Source organism: Symsagittifera roscoffensis, chromosome 1 (genome assembly GCF_963678635.1).
Source record: "Symsagittifera roscoffensis chromosome 1, txSymRosc1.1, whole genome shotgun sequence".
Classification (NCBI taxonomy): domain Eukaryota; kingdom Metazoa; phylum Xenacoelomorpha; order Acoela; family Convolutidae; genus Symsagittifera; species Symsagittifera roscoffensis.
The window spans coordinates 14,822,038-14,844,056 of record NC_087062.1 but is presented as its reverse complement, the minus strand read 5'-3'; the positions used below and the strand labels follow the sequence as shown (position 1 = coordinate 14,844,056).

At 38.5% G+C, this 22,019-nt stretch overlaps 2 protein-coding genes across 3 annotated transcripts in view; both read left to right on the top strand.

Moving 5' to 3' along the window:
* The first annotated feature begins 1,202 nt into the window (after positions 1-1,202).
* LOC134840370 (uncharacterized) lies at positions 1,203-13,377 on the top strand. The gene is made up of 2 exons (XM_063856179.1): positions 1,203-1,319; positions 12,165-13,377. The coding sequence occupies exons 1-2, from the start codon at positions 1,205-1,207 to the stop codon at positions 13,166-13,168; spliced, it is 1,119 nt and encodes a 372-aa protein (XP_063712249.1). The 5' UTR covers positions 1,203-1,204; the 3' UTR covers positions 13,169-13,377.
* The window catches only part of LOC134840219 (kinesin-like protein KIF9), a 510,307-nt gene continuing 491,291 nt past the window's right edge, over positions 3,004-22,019 (top strand). For both annotated transcript variants that reach the window (XM_063855985.1, XM_063856061.1), the window contains exon 1: positions 3,004-3,012. The gene's annotated coding sequence lies outside the window, so the exon portion shown is untranslated. The remainder of the gene's footprint in view (positions 3,013-22,019) is intronic.

Genomic DNA, 22,019 nt, shown 5'->3' with positions numbered 1-22,019 from the left:
TCTCAGCAACAGGAAACAATTTGTTCGTGCTGACAATTTCTCATCAGAAACTTTAGAAATTACAAGTGGCGTACCACAAGGATCGTTGATTGGTCCATTATTCTTCTGTATCTTCATAAATGATTTTCTGAAGTATTGAAATTTAGTGACCCATTTATCTTTGCAGACGACGTAAAATTACTAGCAGTGAATGTAGACACAAAGGACATCCAGCAGGACCTAAAAAGCGTTGAAAACTGGGTAGACAAAAACAAGATGAGTCTGGCACTGGACAAATGTTAAAGTCGAATTTAGAGGAAATCAACACGAATTCATTCTTTGTGAAACAGCAGTGGAAAGCTCGAATGTGATAAAGGATCTAGGAACACATGTGCCCAAACATTTAACATGGACAACCCATATTGACTCAAGAATGTCGAAAGCGAATAAAACGTTGTTTTGCATCCGCAGAAACTTAGAATTCAAAGTCAAAATGCGCATAAAACTTGGTCTGTACAAATCCTTAATACTTCCTGTTCTAACGTATGGTCTAATTATTTGCAATATCTCAAGAAGCGACTTATGGAGATAAGAAAGGTTCCAAACGAAAGTCTTAAAATGGATCTCGGGAAACGATTCTGACTATACAGAGCAGCTGAGATTGTTAAACATCCTGCCTCTGGCGTTGTTTCTCCAGCTGAACGAGTTACTGATGATGGCGAAATTCATGCATGAAGAAAACGATCACATTAAGCTCCCAGCAAAAATTGAAAATCCAGGAAGAACGAAAGACATGTTCAACCTAAACAAGACCAGAACTGAAAAAGCTAGAGGAGAGTTTACATTCAGGACGTGCCGTCTAATAAACCGACTAAATCAGAAAATTGAATCTCGAGAAATGCGAGGTTTAAAGCGAAGATTGATACAGACGATGTGGAATTTTTTCGACGATCAATTCTCAGAACAAAACAAGTGCACATGGGTCCTCTTCTTTGACTGCAGCATGTGCCGAAATAACTGGACAAAATTTTGAGAACTTTGGGGATATCATCCCATCAGTATCCTACTGAAAATTCACAACAACAACAACAACAAATAAGGATGAGAAAGGAAAAAGTTTTTAATTGTGCCAGAATCGTTGAATTATCTGATAACGGGGAAGGAAGACGTAGAATCTTCTGATAAGTCACAAGTTTGGTAGACAAGAGCTTTTTTTCAGGATGGGATGTTGAGAAAGTTCTCATCTCGCCAGATTGTGTTATGTGGGTTTTGCTTTTGTCTCCTCTTCGTGCTTCTAAATATTGTCCTCTACCTTGACTTCTTGCCTACTTATGTTCCAGGTATGTACCCTATTGCGTCTTAATTATTAGATAAGGAAATTAAAGCTTCCTTTTTTCACTTGTGAGAGCTGGACTCTTTTCCATTAAAAATATCTGATGCTCGGCGGCTGTAAGAATTGGTGACGTGCTCAGTTTTTGAATATTCAAATCTAATGACTTGTAAGATTTCATTGCAATCACTGTTAATTACCGTTTTATAGATGAGATTTATGTTTTTCGAACGGTTTCGATCAATTTTTTTTATCAACTTGATGGTCCCGTAGTTCGTCAATTGATATTATAAAATCGAATTTCTCATATTTTTATCACAAATTTGTTGGGGTGTAGGCCATATTTAGGGTTCATCTTTTTTATTCTATTGACTTTTGTTGTCTTTTTGCTATGTTAACTTGGTCATGTTGAGTACTATGTTGTCAAAAGATAATGCCAAAGTTAAAATAGGTAGCGAAAGCTTACAACCATAAATTTCTTTTCTTTTTAATTCTAAAGTTTTTCTTTGTCTAAATGCATCCAGGAAATGTTTCAAGAACATGCGTTCTATGCAGCCCCCTTATTGTGTTTTTCCATTTACATTCGCGTTTAGTGAAATTTCTCTGTTAGTTTTGGGGTACTAGTTTTCTTGTTTGGTCCCTCAAAATTACTGTGGTCCCTAATAAAAACGAAGGTGCGAATCCCTATGCTTTTGTTTTTAATCAATAGGAGGGATCAATCATGTAAACTAGTTTTGTCACGGGACCGAACAAGTAAAATAGCACCATTTTTGGTGTTTTGGCTTCGGCGCTTTCCCTTTATTTTCAATCGTCTTAGTTTAGTTTCCTTTTTTTTTAAGCCAGACAATTACATCGGTTATTTAAATTCTTTTAAATGGAGGGGTGAACATTAAGTTACTTCTCGAACATGAATTTCATCAAACAGTTTTAGGTTTATTGAACAACTTTTTGAAGTAAATTTGTCAGCTGTAAAGCCTTCTGGAACTTTCTCGTTTTGTTTTTCAAAGGTGTTTTACAATTTTTTCAGTTGGTGGTTTATGTCCCTACTTTTATCTGTTTCGAGAATATAAAAGTCATTATGGGCTTAATTGTCTGGATTTTAAAACCACATTTTCTATACGAAAAACAACAAAATATCTTTCTCAAAGTTTTTTTACACTCAATTTTTTTTTCGTGTCTGTTTTACATGATCGAGCGTCATCTTCAGTAGTGAAGCGGCATCTTCAGTAGTGGTTGTTCAAATCGAGCGTGTCTGTTTTACATGATCGAGCGTCATCTTCTGTAGTGGTTGTTCAAGTCCTCTTCAAGTCGAGTGTCATCTTCAGTAGTGGTTGTTTTGTTGTGAAAGCTTTCGCCTTCCAACGATTGAAGTTTCGGCGCTATTTCAACATCATGGCATACTTCGTCTAGGAGTGTCGCAACGGTATCGCGAGTTTCAGTATGTCTTAGGTGAGTGTATCCACCTTAAGGACAGTGTAGAGAGTGAGTCAGTGTGAATGGTTGTCCACATGGGCATGTATGTGGAGTGTGTGATGGTTCCCATCCATATCTCAGATGTAAACCATCTTTAAACTCAGATTTGTCATAATTTTATCCTTTTTTGAGAGTGTGATGTTCTTTCTCTCAGTTTTTTTGATTCTATTTATTAGAGTTTTTTTCCGTTTCCACTATTTCCTAATTGTTGTGATAAACTTATTAAATAGTTTCAGATAGTTGAAATGTTTACCGGGGTAGCAATGGTTGCCCCGCGATGAAATTGTCCGACAGAAGATATCACTTGCTCAAGACATCATCTTCAAAAAATCTCCTGATTGCGGATTCTCAAGCACGCCATCTTGATTTTCCAAATTTCAATATCTTGTCCCTACCTGGGGCCCGAATTGGTGCGGTCCAAAACTTCTTACCCGAGAAAGACAAATTCAACATCATCGCTCTGCTCATCGGCGGAAACGACGCCTTCAACGGAAAAGACCCCTCCAGTATACCTGCAGGCGACATTGCTGAAGAACTGTCGAAGCTAGCCGAGGAGCTGTGTGAACGAGCCAAAAAAGTTTTCGTCATCGGAATCCCTCATCGTAGTGAGAACCGAGCTCGATCTGCAAAAATAAACGAATTCCTAAGAAAGATAAAAGGAACTTGGAAGTTTAGAGGAGTGAGTGAAAAAATCCACAGCTCATATCATTTGAAAACTGACGAAGTGCACCTCAGTGAAGAAGGTCTGAAGGGCATTAAAAGTATTCTCAAGAATAAAATCTTATACGATAAACATTCGAACATCTGCAATACAGAAGGACATCTGGTATATTACGAGTGTCGTTTCAAGAACTGTCAGTGCCCCTATTAACGTAAGTAGAAATAGTGAACCGCAGGCCTCCCCTTTTCGGGAACCACCAGGTTTGTCTATTTCTTCTTTTCCCCTGAGTGAGCCACAGGCCTCCCCTTTTCGGGAACCACCAGGCTTAACTGTTTTTCTATCCATAGTATAAGCAAAAATGGGCAAAAACTGCAAAACATGTAAAAGAGGCTTTGCCAGCAACGAGAAAACATACACTTGTGTCGCATGCAACGCTCAAATGCATTTGGAACCAACTTGTGTTGGGTTGTCTCTAGTGGCCATAAATGGAATAAAAGAACTAGGGCCGAATGTCATGTTGCTTTGTAATACTTGTGTGCAAAATAATGAACGAGACAACTTTATAAGATGCAAAACCCTGGCCAACATAGACGAGAAGCTCTCAAACATTGATGTAACTGAAAGCCTTAAAAGCATGGAAAGAAGACTTACCGATTTAGTAGATCAAAAAATTGGAAATGCAATGAAAACGACATGCGATAAAGTGGAAAAAACTTATAGTGCCGTTGTAGCTGCTGAAACCACCACCCGGATAAATCAAGCTCAAACCACTCAACATGCTGCCAGATCTAACTCTGATCACAACATAAATCAAAGTTTTAGGATACAAGGGGTCAAAGAGGACCCTGAGAAAACAAAAGGAGAAAACCTTGTCCCAACAAATGACGAAGTAAACGAAATACTAGACATAATTGGAGTGAAGCCGAAAATAATAGAACTAAAACGACTGGGAAAATTTGATCGTAATCGAATGAAGCCAAGAACACTGCTGGTAACTGTACCTAGCGAACATGAAGCACGACTAGTACTAGCAAAAAGCCGAGAAAAGCGAGAACAATTGGTCGAAAAAGAGGTCTACCTGCTACCAGCATTGACCAAAGAGAGTGCAATTAAAGAGAACGAAATCCTTAAGAAACGAAGACAACTACTAGATGAAGGCGTTCCTCGCGAAAAGCTGAAAATAAGGAATCTAGAATTGTTCAATGATGGTGTGAAAGTAACTATTGACACTGAAGTTCAGGAACCCCAGCATTGACTAGGATTCCTCAACATTCTGCAACTAAATACTAGAAGCCTAATCAACATAGAGAGAAGAACTAAGCTAGCAAATGCAATTGCAGTTGGAAATTTTAATGTCATATGCTTAAGCGAAACTTGGCTTAACGAGAATATTCAATCATCAGAGCTTTTTCTAAGTGAATATAACATCTATAGATCTGATAGAGCTATTGTGAGTGGTAAAAACTGTCACGGAGGCAGCCTAATAGCTGTCAAGAATAGTCTAATTACCGAGGACTTATCCACCAAACATGACATTCCTGATTCATGTGTGCTATGTAGTATAAAACTTCATCAAACTGAAATGATAATTGGCTCATTCTACAATCCGCCAAAAAACAGTAATTACAGATACAAAGTGCATGAATTTGAACAACTGATCAAAGCCATTCCTAAAAACAAACCGTTTCTCTTATGTGGGGATTTAAATTTCCCAGAAACAAACTGGAACACCCTCACCAGTACTGACGAGGAAGAAAACCAAATACTGCAAATTTTTGAAAATGGACTCTTTAGGCAGGCGATAGATTTCCCAACATGTGTGAAGAACATACTAGACGTAGCCTTCTATCGGAATTGCTATACAAGTGCCGAACAAGATTTTAACGTTTCCAAGATTTATGACTGCTCAGATCACAATGCCATAATGTTGTCTATTGAATGCACGGTATCAGAGCCGAAACCATACTTGGAAAATTTTAGAAGTTTTGGAAATGCCGATTTTGAAGGAATAAACAATTTTATAAACGAGAACCCATTTGAACCAGTATGCCACACAAACATTAACAAAATGCATGAGGAGTACACCCAATATTTGGATGAAATCATTAAGAGTTTTGTGCCTCTCAGAACAAGACATAGGCAATCACTTCCACCTTGGATAACAAGTAGCACTTCAAATTTGATCAAAAAGTTACAAACAAAACGGCAATCATGTATACTCAAACCGACCAACTACAGAAGACAACAAGTTAAACTGTTTGAAAATTTAGTAACTGAATCATCGGAAGTGGACAGGAAAAACTACCAAGAGGAATTGTTTAGAACACGGAACACTAATGTAATTTTTAAACACCTAAAGAACTTGAATAAACATACAAGTCTTCCTAAGTTACTCATAAAAGATGAAGTTGAAAGCACAAATCCAAACGATTAAGTCAACATGCTAAACGACTTCTTTCATTCAGTTTTTAATCCTAAAGAAAGTTTTAGTATTAGAGATATTCAATTTGGAAATCCCTTGTTAACGAATTTTGATATATCGAAAAAGACAGTAAGTGAGATTTTATCAACTCTGGACGTAACAAAGTCACGCGGCCCAAATGGGTTGCCACCTAGCTTTTTTCAGAAAACGAACCGCAATATATGCAAACCGATGAACAAAATTTTGAGAAACGTAAAACGCCTACGAAAAATACCTGATTCATGGAAAACAGCTGCAGTTACTCCTGTTCACAAAAAAGGTGACCGAAAATTGGTGAACAACTATCGACCAGTATCGCTATTAAATATTGACAGCAAAGTCCTTGAAAAATGTATATACAAAGACCTGTACCCTTACTTTGCCTGGTATTTGACGAAACATCAACACGGTTTTACTAAAGGTAGATCAGTTTTGACAAACATGCTCTCCTTCCTGAAAGAAATATATGAAGCGCTTGACAATGACTCAAACGCAGAAATTGTAGCAGTCTACACTGACTTTGCAAAAGCCTTTGATAAAGTTCCGCATTTTGATCTACTCAAGAAAGTTGCACTTATAGGAATAGGAGGCTGCATGTTAGAGGTACTCTATGACTATTTGAAAAACAGGAAACAGTTTGTACGAGTAGACAATATCAGCTCAAAAGTTTTAGAAGTCACTAGTGGTGTTCCCCAAGGATCACTTTTAGGACCACTGCTCTTTTGCATTTTTATTAACGACCTACCTGAAGTACTCAAATTCTCTGAACCATATATTTTTGCGGATGATCTTAAACTACTTTCCATCAAAAAAACATCAATTGAAATTCAAGAAGATCTGGACAAAATTCAGCAGTGGGTAACTGAAAACAAAATGGAATTAGCACTAGATAAATGTGCAAAAGTAAGTTTTAGGGGCGGAGACGCCAACTCTATGCTTTTTGGTGTAGTGCTTGGAACATCGATGGTTGTGAAAGATCTGGGAATTTTTGTGTCGGGCGATTTAAGTTGGAAGGTACACATTGAAACAAGATTAAAGAAGGCAAACCAAGTACTGTACCTCCTGAGAAGAAACCTATCAGCAAAGATAAATACGTTTGTAAAGTTAGGCCTGTATAAGTCACTAATACTCCCAGTGTTATTATACGGACTCTCATGTACACATATATCGAGGGGGGATCAATTGCAGTTGGAGCGATTTCAAAAGAAAGCAATCCGGTGGATCACTGGAAATAAAACGGGAGTGTACATCAACGAACTACGCTTGCTAAACATTTTACCCCTGCCCATGTTCATCCAGCTAAATAACATCTTACTTCTTGCCAGTCTTGATTCTAATGAACGAAATGAAATAGTGTTAAACAGGCGAACCACACGGGCTAGAAATATAGAAATTTTTGAGATGCGAAAAGTGAGAACGGAAAAAGCGAGAAACGAATTTGTTTTCAGAACCAGTAGGATTGTAAATCGATTAGAACCATATATTCATTTTGATAAACGAATCGGCCTCAAGACGAGAATTTTAAACACGATGTGGAAATTTGTAAACGAGAGATTTTCAGAAATGACAACGTGCACGTGGCAATTATTCTGTGATTGTATCACGTGCAGAAACAAGTGGACATTGTTTTAGAGAAGACGCCGGGACCAAGACTCCCAACAGCAGTGCTGTGAATCCCCAACAACAACAACAACAACAACAAAATTTCTGGATCACTGTTTTTTAATGGATCACAAATGGCTCGTGACCACTCATGTTTTCTGGAAAAGTTCGTGTTACTGAGGAGTTCTAATCCTCCCATTCTGAGTGGTTTTGCAAAAAGGCTGCAATCTTCATCGGTTATATGGTTTTACCAGTGATACTGGGAAGTAGCTGCTGTCTAACGTTTTTCTCAATTTCATCCATTGTCTTATATGCTTCCGGAGTCTTATATGCTTAACTTATTTTTAACTCCCTCTGTGTAGCAGGAGTAGGCATTTTGTGGGGATGGTTCAGCTATTTTGGAAAGCTTTTCAGTTAGGTTTTTTCAATTTCGCTTTTCATGTATTTATCGCGTGCTGATGGTGTTCCTATAATCGATCCGAGGTTTCTAAAACCGTCTTCCATTGTAATATTTGTGCCTTCGAATATCTTTATGGCGCTTTCCCGACGGTTTTCCGACAAATGAGTTGACACTTGGAAGGCTTCACATTGTTTCCGAAAGCACATCCAGGTTGTCCAGAATTGCGCGGAGACTCTCAAGATCACCTGCAGCTCTTCCTTCATCTGCGTACCATTTTTGGGATACGTTTGGTTTTTGCAGGAGCTCGATCTGTGGGTTTATCCCAATTCCGTACATAGCCATTGCGAGGGGATCACCTTGCGTTGTGCTTTCAGTAGATGTCAAAACCTTGTTATTGACATATAAATTTGAGGGATGTTTGTATGAGTTTGCCAATGCCTGACAAAAGATTTCTAATCATCCTTAGTTTCGAAAGTGATTTTCTTTTTAGGATTCCCCGCGCATTATATAATTACGCTTGCGATCAGCAAGCGTTATCAAATTGATAAAATATACTTTTTTCGGGTTAAAAACTTGTTTAACAGCATCATTTGAATCACTCGGTATCTTGGTTCATATTGAATTCAAGTTTCTAAGTTACCTACACTTTGTGTGGAGATAACGAATAGGGCTGGGACAACAAAGGTCCGGGATGAATCTCAGTAGGATCTGTTTTGTTTTCAAACGGGAATTGTTCCACTTCATCAAAATGGTCGCCTGATCATTTGTCGGCTTAGAGTTTGCCACATCTTTACCCTTACGATAGCAAGGTATTGCAATCGGGAACTAGACCTTTTTTTTCCCGTAAACAACTTTGTCCACAGGTTGCAGCCTGAATGCAGTACAAGACGTGCATACAGTATGTGCGTATATTTGCTTGCATTGCTCTATTACTCTCACTGAGCGTCCTTATTAGTGTTTGTCCAATAAATTTGCAGTTCGATTGTTACAATGATTTCTTTGGTATTTTTTGAATTTTGGACTTTTCGGTGTTTTTTTAGCTTAGTTTCCGTTTTGTTTTTACCATCCAACAAAAATGCTTATTTGATTTTTTTACATTATAGATGCTTTTTGTATTTTCATTTATCTCTGCTGTTTGTTTGTATTTTTTTTTAGCCTTGTTATCGTAAATATATATATTAAAAAAGTTATTCTGCACTAATGGTTTTTGCCTATCTTTTATTGCCTTAGAGACCTAATATCGAGTCGGTTCATTGAAAACAAATATTTATGCTTAACTCTGGACTGTGCACCATGCTAAACATCCTAATAGAAATATAACTACAATTTTTCAAGACATTTTTTATCGCCTTTTTCCCTTTTTGTTTCGGTTTGATAGGTTTCGGCCTGTATTATATCAGCTTATTGGCTTCATATTGCATCCTTCGACGAGCGAAAAGAAAAAGTGTGTGTCTGTGTTTTGAGGGCGAGGGGCTTAATAACTTCTTATTAGTCTTAAAGTTTTTTGCAATTTTTTTCTTTTGTTTTTTTTGTTCTTAATAGGGTTCGGGCTATATTATATCGGCTTATTTGTCTCATATTGTTTCATTTGATGAGCAAAAAATGTTTTCGAGGGTTTTGAGAAGGAGAGGAAATTTTTTAAGTCTGAAATCTTGTCGATTTTTTTTGCACAAATTGCTAAAAGTGTTAACAGAAATTATAGTCAAGTTTTTCATGACAACAATTTTTTTTCGGCTTTTTCCTTGTTTCCCGGCTTGATAAGCTTCGTTCTTTTTTATATCGGTTCAATGTTCGCACATTGCGCCATTCGATGGGCGAAAAAATTTGTGTGTGGGTGTCTGTGTTTTGAGGGGGAAGGAGATTTAATAACTTCTTATTACCCTTTAAAATGTTTGTTGTTTTTTGTTCATCTTTTCCTTTTTTCGGCTTGGTAGATTTCGACCCAAATTAAATCTGCTCAGTCGCCTCATTTTGTGTGGTTTCACGAGCGGTGTATGTGTTTTGAGGGTCAGGGGGACTAATTAACGTTTTATTTTTCTTAAATTTTTTTCGGCTTCGTTTTTTTTATTGCCTTTTTTTCGGCCTAATAGTTTTCGGCCATATTGTTTCATTTGACGCGTGAATCAAGTTTGTGTTTGTATGTTTGTTTGGTTGAGGGTATGGGTGACTTGAAAATTTTTTGTTAATTTTTTCGGTCTCTAAAGGGTTTCTGCAAAGGTATTTCCGGCTTTGTTACTGTCCGATAGTTTCACATGATATTGTCCTGGCTCGTTTTTGTTTCAAAATTAGCCTTATCGATAGATCTGATTTTTTTCGAAATTTTTGATTTTTTTTTCAACTTAGTGGCTTTCTTGTTTTGTATCGCAAGTGGTGCGAAGCTCAGCTTCGCTTCTGCAGAAACTTTTTGCTGTGAGCAGTTTTCCTTGTAGTTGCTTTCTGTTTTCATTTACTCCCGCAATTTGTTTTTTCGGCATGAATGGTTTCGACTTATATTTTATCGGCGTATTATCCTAATATTGAGTAGTTTGAGGGAACTATATTTTGCATAATTTGCTCTGGATTGCACAAATTGTTAAAAATCTCAGAATAGAAATTATAGTTCAAAGTTCTTTTAATTATAGTTCAAAGTTCTTTTACATGACAAAATTTTATTTTCGCTCGATAATTTTTTTTGAAATTTCAAACGCTATCAATTGTGTTTTTGACGTGCTTCTGGACATGTTTTTTGGATAATTTTTCCGCATTCTTCGGATTTAGTGGCTCCAATATTCTTTCCTCTCTGCTAGCTTGTGATGCTTTTTCCATGCTATCACTTCGCCTCTGTGTCTTTTATATTGAACCCTAATATCGTTCAGGTTTCTCCCAATCGTTCTAGGGGTAACGCAGTTGCCTTTGCAAGGTCTGACGTTCGCATCACAGCCGGACCTTGCTTTTTTTCAGTTTTTCTGCAGTTGAAAAAAAATTGGTTAAAATTGAAATTGTTGGATTATCATTTTCTGTTGGAGTTTTGTCAGCTCAGTTGATGCATCGCGGATTTTGCTTGTTCTGTTTTCAATTTTCATTGCAACTGTTGTTCATTCTAGTATCAGAGGAGAACTTGAAAGATTCTTTTTTTGCAAGAAGGGCTAGTTGCTATTTTACTGATTTGTCTTGTGCTGTGAGCAACTTTAATAGTAGTTGCAAGTGTTGTTCATTGTAGTTCCAGGTGGGGCTTAAAACTTAACAATTTTTTGTTTAACTTCAATTTCATTGGACTCCTGGTGGTACCTTGGTGCAGAATGAATTCAAATTTTGTAATGTCTCTTGCTTACTTAGGCTGGTGCTAACGAATATGCCTTGGAGGGCAAAGGTCCTGTGTTCGGACCTGACCAGGACCAGTTCGTTTTTCCACCGGTAGAAATTTCGGTTCAAAAAAAAAAATTGGTCTATTATTTGTCTGCTTATGTTTTGTCGGCTTTATTGCCACATCATAACATCGTTTATTTTAGATGTAACATCTTTTAACTGCTGTTGTTTTTAGCTTTTTAAAAAGCCGAATCGAACTTTGCTTTTCACTTTGGTTTTAATTTTACCAGCTCGGTTTGCAAAATATAACTTTTTTACTACTTTTTTTATTGCCTCGTTAAGACCGCAAAAAAAATTTTTGCGCGTGTGTGATCTGAGGAGAAAACGGACTTAATACTTTTTTTTTATAAGTTAAGAAATTTTTTGAATTTCTTTTCGGCATGAAGGGTTTCTCTTCAGGTTTTTTCGGCTTTGTTACTGTTTGTTTATTATAAATTCAAATTTGATCACCCATCCGGTGATTAGAAGCCGGCTGGGCCCATTTTTGCAAACTAGAGTTGTTGTGCTTTTTCGGTTTATGGACCGTCTGTTTATTTTAGTCAGGTTAGTTTCGTAGCTCGATGTTTTAAACTTGTTTCAAGTTGCTGTAACCCCCATGCTTGAAACGACAAAGCCTCGGAGTTCGATTCCAGTTGAGACTTGTTTTTTTTTGCACACAGAAACTTTTGGCTAATTTAAGTTATCTGTCTGCTTAGATCCGCAGAAAGGACTTTTTTTTGAAACTTTGGTTACTGTATAGCATTCACCGAAGCTCTTTGTAGAGTTTTTAATGTTTCAGCCATTTTGTTTTGGATATTTTTGGCTTTTCTTGCAGGTTTTTTTTTCATTGTTTTGTTAATGACTCCACAGCAACGTTTTTGATTTTTAAAATGGTGATTCAGAGAGTTCTCAAAGGGAGGTGCTGCTTGTTTAGATGCAAAATACGATATAAATAGTTTAGTGGACGCCTCCCAGTGTCCCGCTTGCTATGGAGTATTTTCATCGTGCCGAGAGTTCAAAATGGAAAAAATGAGTCATGGTCACGTCTTCTTCGGCACCTTTCGCAATCAACCTGCAGTGGCGAAAACAGTGAAAAACAGAGACGAAAAATGTGCTCTGTTGGCCAAGTGGATAGGCGGAGAGCATAAATGCGAAGACAAACGTGCATACCAAGAACTGGAAAGAACTTACAAAAAAGGACTGGAAATGAAGTTTTTGGAAACCTTTGGATTATGTCCGTCGAGAAGATTGCATAGGCAAATGTCACCAAACGATTTTTACACGTTGGTTTTCGATTACTCATTGTTTCTCAGTTTGAGATCGTCGATTTTTGGTTTAATGAATATTTTTCCTGGAATCATTTCCGTTTGTCCACAGATATCAGTAGTTCAAAACATGGGAAAACCTTTGGAGAGTTTCGAGAAATCTAGTTTGGTGAGTCGATACAGAATTAGCTTCGAGGCGCTAAAGTTAGCTGAAACGTTGTCAGACACAAAAAGTGGTTTCATTCTGTATATGACGGATACAGCGCTGGATAACTTAGTTTGGACAAGTGACGGGAGAGTCGTGCCTGTAGATTTAGACGATATTCACGCGGTAGATATACGTGAAGTTAAGGAGCCAGATGGTTATTACATCCATAAACATGAAGCTTGTTCCAATGATTGTGTTAGATACGCACCCAGTGAGTTGTGCAAATATGGATCCGGTGATTTAAATTATTATTTGATGTGTAAACATGTTGTGAACAAATTGATTTTCTACGACGCCGATGAAGATTTGTTGGATGTTTTGGAAAAGTGTGTCTCAGATGGAAAAGAGCGTAAGCGTGAACAGCATGTGAAAAAGCTAAAGAATGAACTTTTTTACAGGTTGAGTCATACAGGAATACCTGTTGAGTTGAATTTCGTCACATCTGAAATAAAGAACGGATACTGATAGCTTTTCAGACTTATTTCAAGCAAATAACTAAAGATTACACAATAAATTGCTTTGAGCTAAATGTGCATTAGATTTTGGTGCATTTGATTTTCGTAAATTATGTTAAACGCACTAGCAGGGTTAAATTGTCCTTAAAAAGTTTATTTATTTGTATATCTAGTTCATTTTATGCCGCTTATGTTCAGCCATATCAATTTGTAATTCAAAAGTTTACTACAGAAAATTTTTGTTTTTGTTTACTCGTCGAGTTGGGAGTGTCTGCAACCTTTCTTTGATTGGGGTTGGGTAGTCTATTTTTTTCGGGCTCATTATTTCCACTTGATTTTTTTAGAGTGGGGTTGGGGTAGTCTATTTTTTTTCGGGCTCATTTTTTCCACTTGATTTTTTGTTTTTGTTTACTTGTCGAGTTGGGAGTGTCTGCAACCTTTCTTTGATTGGGGTTGGGGTAGTCTATTTTTTTTCGGGCTCATTATTTCCACTTGATTTTTTTAGAGTGGGGTTGGGGTAGTCTATTTTTTTCGGGCTCATTATTTCCACTTGATTTTTTGTTTTTGTTTACTCGTCGAGTTGGGAGTGTCTGCAACCTTTCTTTGATTGGGGTTAGGGTAGTCTATTTTTTTCGGGCTCATTATTTCCTCTTGATTTTTTAAGTGTAAGAGATTGACGTAATTTTCTCTGAATATTAGATTAAGATGATTTTTTCAGGATCATATTTGTTTACGATAAATTTTGATTTTTCGCGGTTCGACTTTTGATTTGATTTCAGTAACGCAATTCTTTCCCGCTAAGCAATCAGCGAGATTGCTAATTGAAAGATTACCCTTTCTTTTTTAAATACGTTTTGCTCGCAGTTGAACTGTTCAAATGAGCATGTTCGAATTCTAAGTGTGTTGGTGAATTGGTGGTTACTTTACATGGTCGTGGTTTAAATCTAATCTATGTATATGTGAATTTTTTTTGTAGGTGAGTATGATTATTACACTTGCAAAAACAAGTGTCGTGTATTCGGGAATTAAGGTTTTTTTCCCGTAAAAAACTTCTACACGTTTTCAACTTGCTTTGTTATTGAATTTTAGCAACTTGAAGGTTTTTAGCACTTGGACTAGAAGTAACGCCCTCAATTTTAAGTCAATCATAACGCCTCCCATCTTCGTGACCGCAGTTCTCCTTCGTCCGCTTCTTCGAGACGTTGTGAATGCAGTTTCGTCCTGGCTATCACCCTGACTGCTGTATGATACCAGCCTAGCTTTCTTTGATGTTTGCCCCTTCTTTTTGGTAGTTGTGGTTGTATTTGCTTGGTCCCCTGGATTGGACGTTGTTAGGTCCCATGGATGTTTGTCCACATCGCCGCCCCGTGCTGGAATGGTATCCTGGTCACTCCCCATATCCATGTCTGTTACTGCTGTTTCTGGTTGTTCTAATTGTGCATATGGTGTGTCCGTTGATGGTTGTTTAGCCCGTTTTACTGAAATAATCGACAATTCCTCACTGTCCTCCGATTCCGAACCACTGTTCTCAAATTGTCGCCCAGATCTTTTCCGTTGTTTGTCCGAACCAAGCCGTTGTTTTGCTCGTTCTTTAACCTCGCGCGGAGTTGGCGGTGGTAGTACTGACTGAGCTGCCTGCTCTCTAATTTCACGCGAAGTTGTCGATGGTACCGGCAATACTGATTTAGGTGTCGCTTTTGATTTCTTTGAATTTGGTGATTTGGGCTTTGTAGCCACTCCCGATTTTCTTTTTAGGTTCCTGTTTCCGGTTCGCTGGAACAACAATCCCGATGGTCCTGGTTGTCCGCTGGAGTTTGCGGGTTTTATGATCGACGGTTCGTCGTGTTGGTTGGCGGATTGGTCCTCGGTTAATCGGCGTGCATGACTCCTGTTATTGATGTCGTAGGCTGAGTCCGACCGTACACTCCAGTTTGTATCCGCTGGGTGGGGCATGTTCTGTGCATTGGGATCGGCAGCATCTAAACAAGCGTTTTTCGTGTGTTCGCTTCTCTACCATGATGCGCTTCGAATGGCGAGATTTTTAGTGTTGCATTCTTCGAAAATCTGAGGGCTCCAAGGGCCCTTTCCACCATTTTCTCCAAGGGTTCGGGATTTTTTTCTTGAGCGAAAGTCAGGATAGAATTTGTAAGACTGCCAATGGTACGCTCGACGCATCCAGTTGCCCGATGGTCATTTACTGGGGACTTAATGATTTCAATGCCCTCCCCATTACAGAAAGCTTTAATCTCGTGTGACATAAAACTCGTTCCCTGATCAACGTGGATTTTGGCACCCCATTCAATTGGCACCCCATGATTTGTAACCCCATGTAGCTTTTTAAGAACTTCAGTATCTTATCCGACCGATTATTTCCACATACCATCGCCGATGGCGAACGAGAAAATCGGTCGACCGCCACTGATACATATTTTCGGGATTCATTTAAGTAATTGATGGGGCCCCAAAAATCTAATTGAACTGACTCATTTGGTTCTTTCGGTTCCGGTACAGTCCCAAGTTGATTTTTTCTTAGAATCGTTTTTAAGTTCTTACCGGCGGCGGTACATTCGGGACACTCTTCGGCCATGGAAGCTATTGAGCGATAAATATAAGGATACCAGACGTCTTTTGCTGCATCAAACATATTTGTTTTTCCGTGGTGATATGCGTGAATTCTGTTGCTGATTGCTGTTTGAAGGTTAATGGGTAGCACTAATTTTTCATCCATCCACACTAGGTTCTCCTTCACTGAAAAGTCGTTGACGAATTGAGCGTAGTAAGGGTTCATTGCCCTGATTTTTTCATGAATTTCCGGATCTTGGGTAACAATAAGATCGCGGATAGTGCTCAGTTGGGGGTCAGAAACATAATTGGATTCTATGAACTTTAAATTAAACAAGTCAGGTAAGGATGTGATTTTGTTAACAATTTTGCAATTTCGAGGGATAATTGACATACATATTTGATTTGGATCCACGGGTGGTATTGTTTCTCCTTTGAATGTTGAGGGTAACGAGAGAGTTGTATTTGGTCGGATCGATTTAGTTTCTTTAGTAACGGCTTCCAATGATACAATCGGTGGTAATTCTTCGATCTCATCGCTACTGCTATTCAAACAAGGGTGCTGTTTCAGGAATTTTTGCCATTTGCGCATATTTCGGTCCATTTCGAATTTAGATTAAGAAATTTTAGTTTTTCAATTGGATGATTTAAGACAACTTTCTTCCGATTTAATAATAGCACCAACTAATCCAGTGCGTATTTCGCGTAGCCGTCGGCTCAAACCATGTGCTTGGGCGTGATTGGTTGAATTCTGCTTACATCTTTTTCCGCCCTCTACCGATTCATTTCGTGACGAAACTTCCAATCTATTTATAGATTTCTTACTTTCCGTTGTGCAAATTGGTCCCTTGGATTTATTATTGGATGATTTGTATCCCTTGGATGTATTAAAACCGAGAGCGATGCAAATTAATTTGATCTTTGCCACAGTAAACATGTTATCATACGTACTAATTGGCGTTGCTTCTCTACTTGGATGACGTGATAAGTAGTCCGCCAGCCCGATTTTAGCCCCTGGTTTATGTTCAAATCGAAAATCAAAGGGAATCAGCCGATCTAGCCAACGCGTTAAGCAGCTAAACATCATTTTATTTTTCTTATTATTACCATTTAAAAGGGATATTAACGCTTTGTGGTCGGTAACGATCAAAAAACTTGACCCAGTATATAATTTCGAAAATATTCAGCCCCCCACACAACTGCCAACATCTCCAATTCGTTTGTTGAATATTTCTTTTCCGCTTCGTTAAGGTATCGCGAGGCAAACGAAGTGGGGCGCCACCCTTCTGGTCCTAACTGTTCCAAAACCGCACCGAGCCCGTTGTGGCTTGCATCACACACTATACGAATGTCTTTATGGATATCGAAATGTCGTAATTCAACAATATTTGACACTTGTTTCTTAAGATTTTCGAACGCGTTCTGACATTCGGGGGTCCAAATGGATTCATTGTTTTTACTTAATAAAGGTCGCAACGGCGCGGATGATTCAGCTAACGCCGGTAGATACTTGTGCAGACTGTGTATTGACCCCATGAACGATTTTAGCTGCGACAGAGTTCGCGGCGGCGTTAGTGCCTCTATTGGTTCTGTTTTTCTGACCAATGGAGTTATTCCAGTTGATGTTATTTTATGGCCTAGCCATTCGCATTCCCTTTGGGCGAATTTACATTTCGTTAGTTTGAGGGACATATTTTCCCGATCCAATTTTTAAAAGATTTTCTCTACTGTTGCTATATGGTCTATCGCGGTTCCCTTGGTTACTACCAAAATATCGTCAATGAACGCGTGCGCCTGCGGATATTCTGCGAGTATGCAATCCATTGCGCGCTGAAATTCCGCGGGCATTGTAGTTAGACCGTAGAATCAGGTCTTGAACCGGTACGTGCCCGTTGAGCGGCCTCCAATGAGAGAAAAATTACATTGTACACTTGTTTCAGCGTTTATTGGCCATATGAATATGTTAGATCCTTCGTGGTAAAATATATGTCTCCTGTTTTTTTCTCGCTGATCGTTTGCCCCACTGTGTCCATTAGTTCTTCAATATTTGGCATTTGGTGTTTATTCTTATGCACTTGCTTATTTAATTCCCTCGACTCTAGCGCTAGTTTCACGGACCCATCTTTTTTCACGGTTATTACTATTGGGGATACAAAATACTTGTCCGAGCATTCTGTTAGTTTTTCGATATGACCTTGTTTCAAAAGTTTGTCAATTTCATTATCCACTTTTTCTTGTAATGAAATCGGAACTCGACGTCCCTTCTGTTTTACTGGGGTGAGATTTTCAAAAAATTCAGCTTGGACTTTGTAGTTTCTTATTTTCCCTACCCTATTAAAAAGGTTTGAAAACTGCTTACTAAAGTAGGATTGCCAGGAGTCCAACTCTCCCTCCGATTCCAGTGCGTCCTGATTTTCCTCTCCAATGGACATGATCTGGTCCCCCGGTGTTTGTTGCACCAACTGCAGTCCTAATTGGGGCATCAGATCTCGTCCAATGATTGATGGTCGGTTCCCTCCGATTACTTTTATCCTCGCCTGTATCTTCCAGCCATTGGATTGTATTGTTACTGCCATTGTTCCAATCATCTGTAGTGGATTGTTCCCATAATCCCGAAATGCATTGTCCTCTTCTGTAAGGTTATCCAATTTTACTACGGAAGTTCCCAAAGTTTTCCGCAATTCCCCAATAGTGAAAATTGAAATCGGAGACCCGCTGTCGATCCACACGCGAGTGGATTTCCCAATTAATTTAATCGGCAGTTGTGCCCCAGCGACTTTCAATTCCGTGACTCGTTTGTGTTTAATCGCCATTACCATATAATCTCCGTCTGAACTGCTCGAGTCCCACGAATGCACCACTGGATTCTTGTTCACCCATCCAATGGAACTTGCATGTTGTGACGCTTCTTCATCCGCCGAATTTTCCAGGTGAGTATCGTCAACACTCTCACGTATCATCCCTACAGCTCCCCGTCCTCGCTGATTTCCACGTTTCCCCCTACAGGTACGTTCGAAGTGTCCAATTTTGTGACAAAAATTGCATGTAACTCCTTTTGCGGGGCATATGTCCAAATGTTCTCTGGTAAAATTTTGTTGATCGCAGTTATAGCATCGGTTGTTATGGTTAAAATTTCCACCTCGATTCGATCCTCGCCCTTAGTATGAGCCCCGGCCCCTTGCGCGATTGTTCCGATAACCTCCGCGGATGATTCCGACTGGTTCAGATTTGATCTGGATTCCGCCGCCTCCTGATGACGATCCTTGGGCTCCCACCGATCCCGTGGCAACATAGGATGAAGCGTATTTGTTACCCCTCTCGTACGAGAGAGCTATCCTGTAAACCTCCTCCGGTGTTTTCGTCGACCTGCATAGTTCCTTCTGTGCTTCGCGATTATTCATATTGACGATGAATACATCCCTTAATATCCGGTCCTCCAGTGTTCCAAAATTGCACCGCGCCGCCAATCCACTCAATACTGAATGGAATTGCTCCAGACTTTCGTTAATAAACTGTTTTCGCGAGAGGAGCTGGTATGTCTCATAAGTTTCGTTTCTTTCTTTCTTAAATTCCGTTTCCAGTGCGTCTATCATCCGTGGGTAACGAATCGTCGAGAGATCCAGATGCGGTCGTCTTTTATGAGGTTCGTCTTGCCCCTTTCCCCTACACAAATACAGGTTGGAAATTAATACTTGTTCTGACTCCAGTCGTTTCTTACCATCTACTTCCGCGGGCAAAGCTGTAACTTGAGCGGCTGAGAGAGTCGCTGCGTAATAGTAGTTCTTCGGGTTTATTGATTGCTTAGCTACCATTCCCCATTGGAATCGGTTAATCCAGAATTCCCACATCATAGGCGGTTCCGTACATTTCGGCGGCCAGAATCCCGTAATGCCCAATGGATTCTTCCCCCACCTGAGACTGCTGACTGCGCCATGTTGAAAATGCAAAACGGCAAAACGAGTGGGCAGGCTTTCAATTTGCTTATTTCAATAGCTTAATAGAAAACAATAGCTTATTTTCAGCCGTGAAAACTCATATTTACTCGAGCAAAGTTAATTATGGAGCAAAACGAGTGGGCAGGCTTTCAATTTGCTTATTTTAATAGCTTAATAGAAAACAATAGCTTATTTTCAGCCGTGAAAACTCATATTTACTCGAGTAAAGTTAATTATGGAGTTTTTTTAGCGCCTTTTCGAAATCAAAAACTTCAACAATTCGGAAAACTGCGATTTTTGTTTTTCTGGTACTTCTTTTGCAAAAACTGTTGTCCTTTAACTGTCAAATATGCTTAGGAAAAAAAATATTGTTGTGTATTTTAAGAGAAGGGTCGGAACATTCTGCTACTTGATATCAGGTTTGGCAGGAAAGTTATCGAGAAAAAGCATAAAAACGCTTAGCAAATAAAAAAACTTTCATATTTCCGACAGTCATTGCTTTTGTGTAAAAATATGGGCGTAGCCGCTTTCGCAGAAACAACTGATGCAAACTTTAATTTCTATTGAACCCAAAAACTCAAATATGGGAGAGTAGTTCGCGAGAAAAAATCAAATGTTTCGGACAATCGTCAATGAATTGAACATTACTTTTCCGAAAGCCATAAATTTTATTTTTTAAAAAAAATTGAGCGTATGCAAAGGAGCTTCCAGCAACCCTTTGTTTGGTTTGAACCCCAATTTTCAGATATGGGTAGATAGCTTTCGAGAAAACGCAAAATTTTCGAAAGTTCCAAGGGCGATTAATGTGTGTAAAAATATTTATGATTAATGGATCGCTATCTTCCTCTGCAAAGCCTCTAGTTTAGCGATCTTCTTTTTTCTGTTTTGTTCGTAATTGTCATCCTGCTCAGTCCATCTGTTAGTTCTTTGATTTCATTTCTCTCATTTTTATTTGTTTTCATAAGGAAAGCAGTTATTCCCTCAAATGGAATAGTTATCTGAGCTCCTCCTGCTTTCAAAATGTAACCGTTTTCTAGTCTTTGCTTTTTTTTTCCAGAAGTTAGTTTCTTCTATTATCACGACTTCTTGCTCACTTGTCAATTCAATCGGCATCATTCATTGAAATCAAAATCTTAGATTTGGGAAGATATTTTTTGAGAAAACCAAAAAAATTTCAAAATATGGGTCAAATATTCCCTCAGGCCTTTTTGTAGGCTGTATACAGAGGTTAAGTAGATAGAGACTAGGAGATTATTCAGGTATACGGGAAAAAAGGCGAGTGTTTACTGATAGTTTCTTTGAAAATAGGCACAATATTTTTCGTAAAAAAACTAAAATTTTGCAAGAAAAAAGAAGAATTTCCGAAGAGTCTCAAAAAAAATGAAGTAAAAACAATTCAATCCCAAATCCCATACATTTTCATAAATCCTGTTTTTATCACACAGGAACTCTATGCAAACATGCCAAGCAACACATTTGAAGTTTAAATTAGCAACGGAACAAAACCAACGAAGCGGAGGAAACAAATTCGACAATCATTGAGCAGCGACCAGATCAGCCGAAAAATTGATTTTACTTAAAACTATTCAAGTTCCACGATACTTGCTTCCAACACGACAATAATCCGTGATGTAGCAGCTAAGCCGACAGAAATTGAGTAGATAAACGAAAGTCCGAGCAATCAATTTTTACCGAAAAAAAATGTCAATTGCATGCATACTGAAACAAGGATAGCCTGTTTCTGTGCAAGTAGCACAATGTTCCGAAAACTTTTTCCGAAAACTTGAATAATGAAAAAAATGAAAATTTTTCAATTTTTTGCACTAAAAACTTCAAATATTATCGAAAGATTTTTGCCTTTCTAAAAAATGTCGATCCAGTTCGTGGTAGCGTTCAATAAGGCTTTCAAAATTATTTTTTGCTTCGGTAAAATTATTTAATTTTTTGCATAAATTGGTAGTTTTATACATAACGAACGTTACTCGATCGCTTAACTAGCTCAAAAAGAGAGGATAAACAAAAAAAAATTCAAAACGTTTTTTTGACATTGGGATTTTTTCGGGCATTTTAAAGTTTCGTTCGAATCACGACTGAAAGGGCCTTGATATGATATTTCACTCAACTCAGTCCGATTGCGCGGGAAACAACAACAACAAAAAAGCACGCTCGATTACGAAGTTCCTCCCCATTTTCAATGGTCGGAACAAAAAGAACAAAGACCGGCTAGTATTCAAACCACGGACCTTAGGATGCAAAATTGAGGGCTTTATTTCTAGTCCAACTGCTAAGAAACCTCCAAGTTGCTAAAATTCAATAACAAAGCAAGTTGAAAACGTGTGGAAATGTTTTACGCGTATACGCTCA

Coding starts and splice junctions, on each gene's coding strand:
- LOC134840370 (XM_063856179.1), top strand. CDS start 1,205: ATGTTGAGAAAGTTCTCATCTCGCCAGATTGTGTTATGTGGGTTTTGC. Junction 1,320..12,164: donor CTTGCCTACTTATGTTCCAG/GTATGTACCCTA, acceptor CTGCTTGTTTAG/ATGCAAAATACGATATAAAT.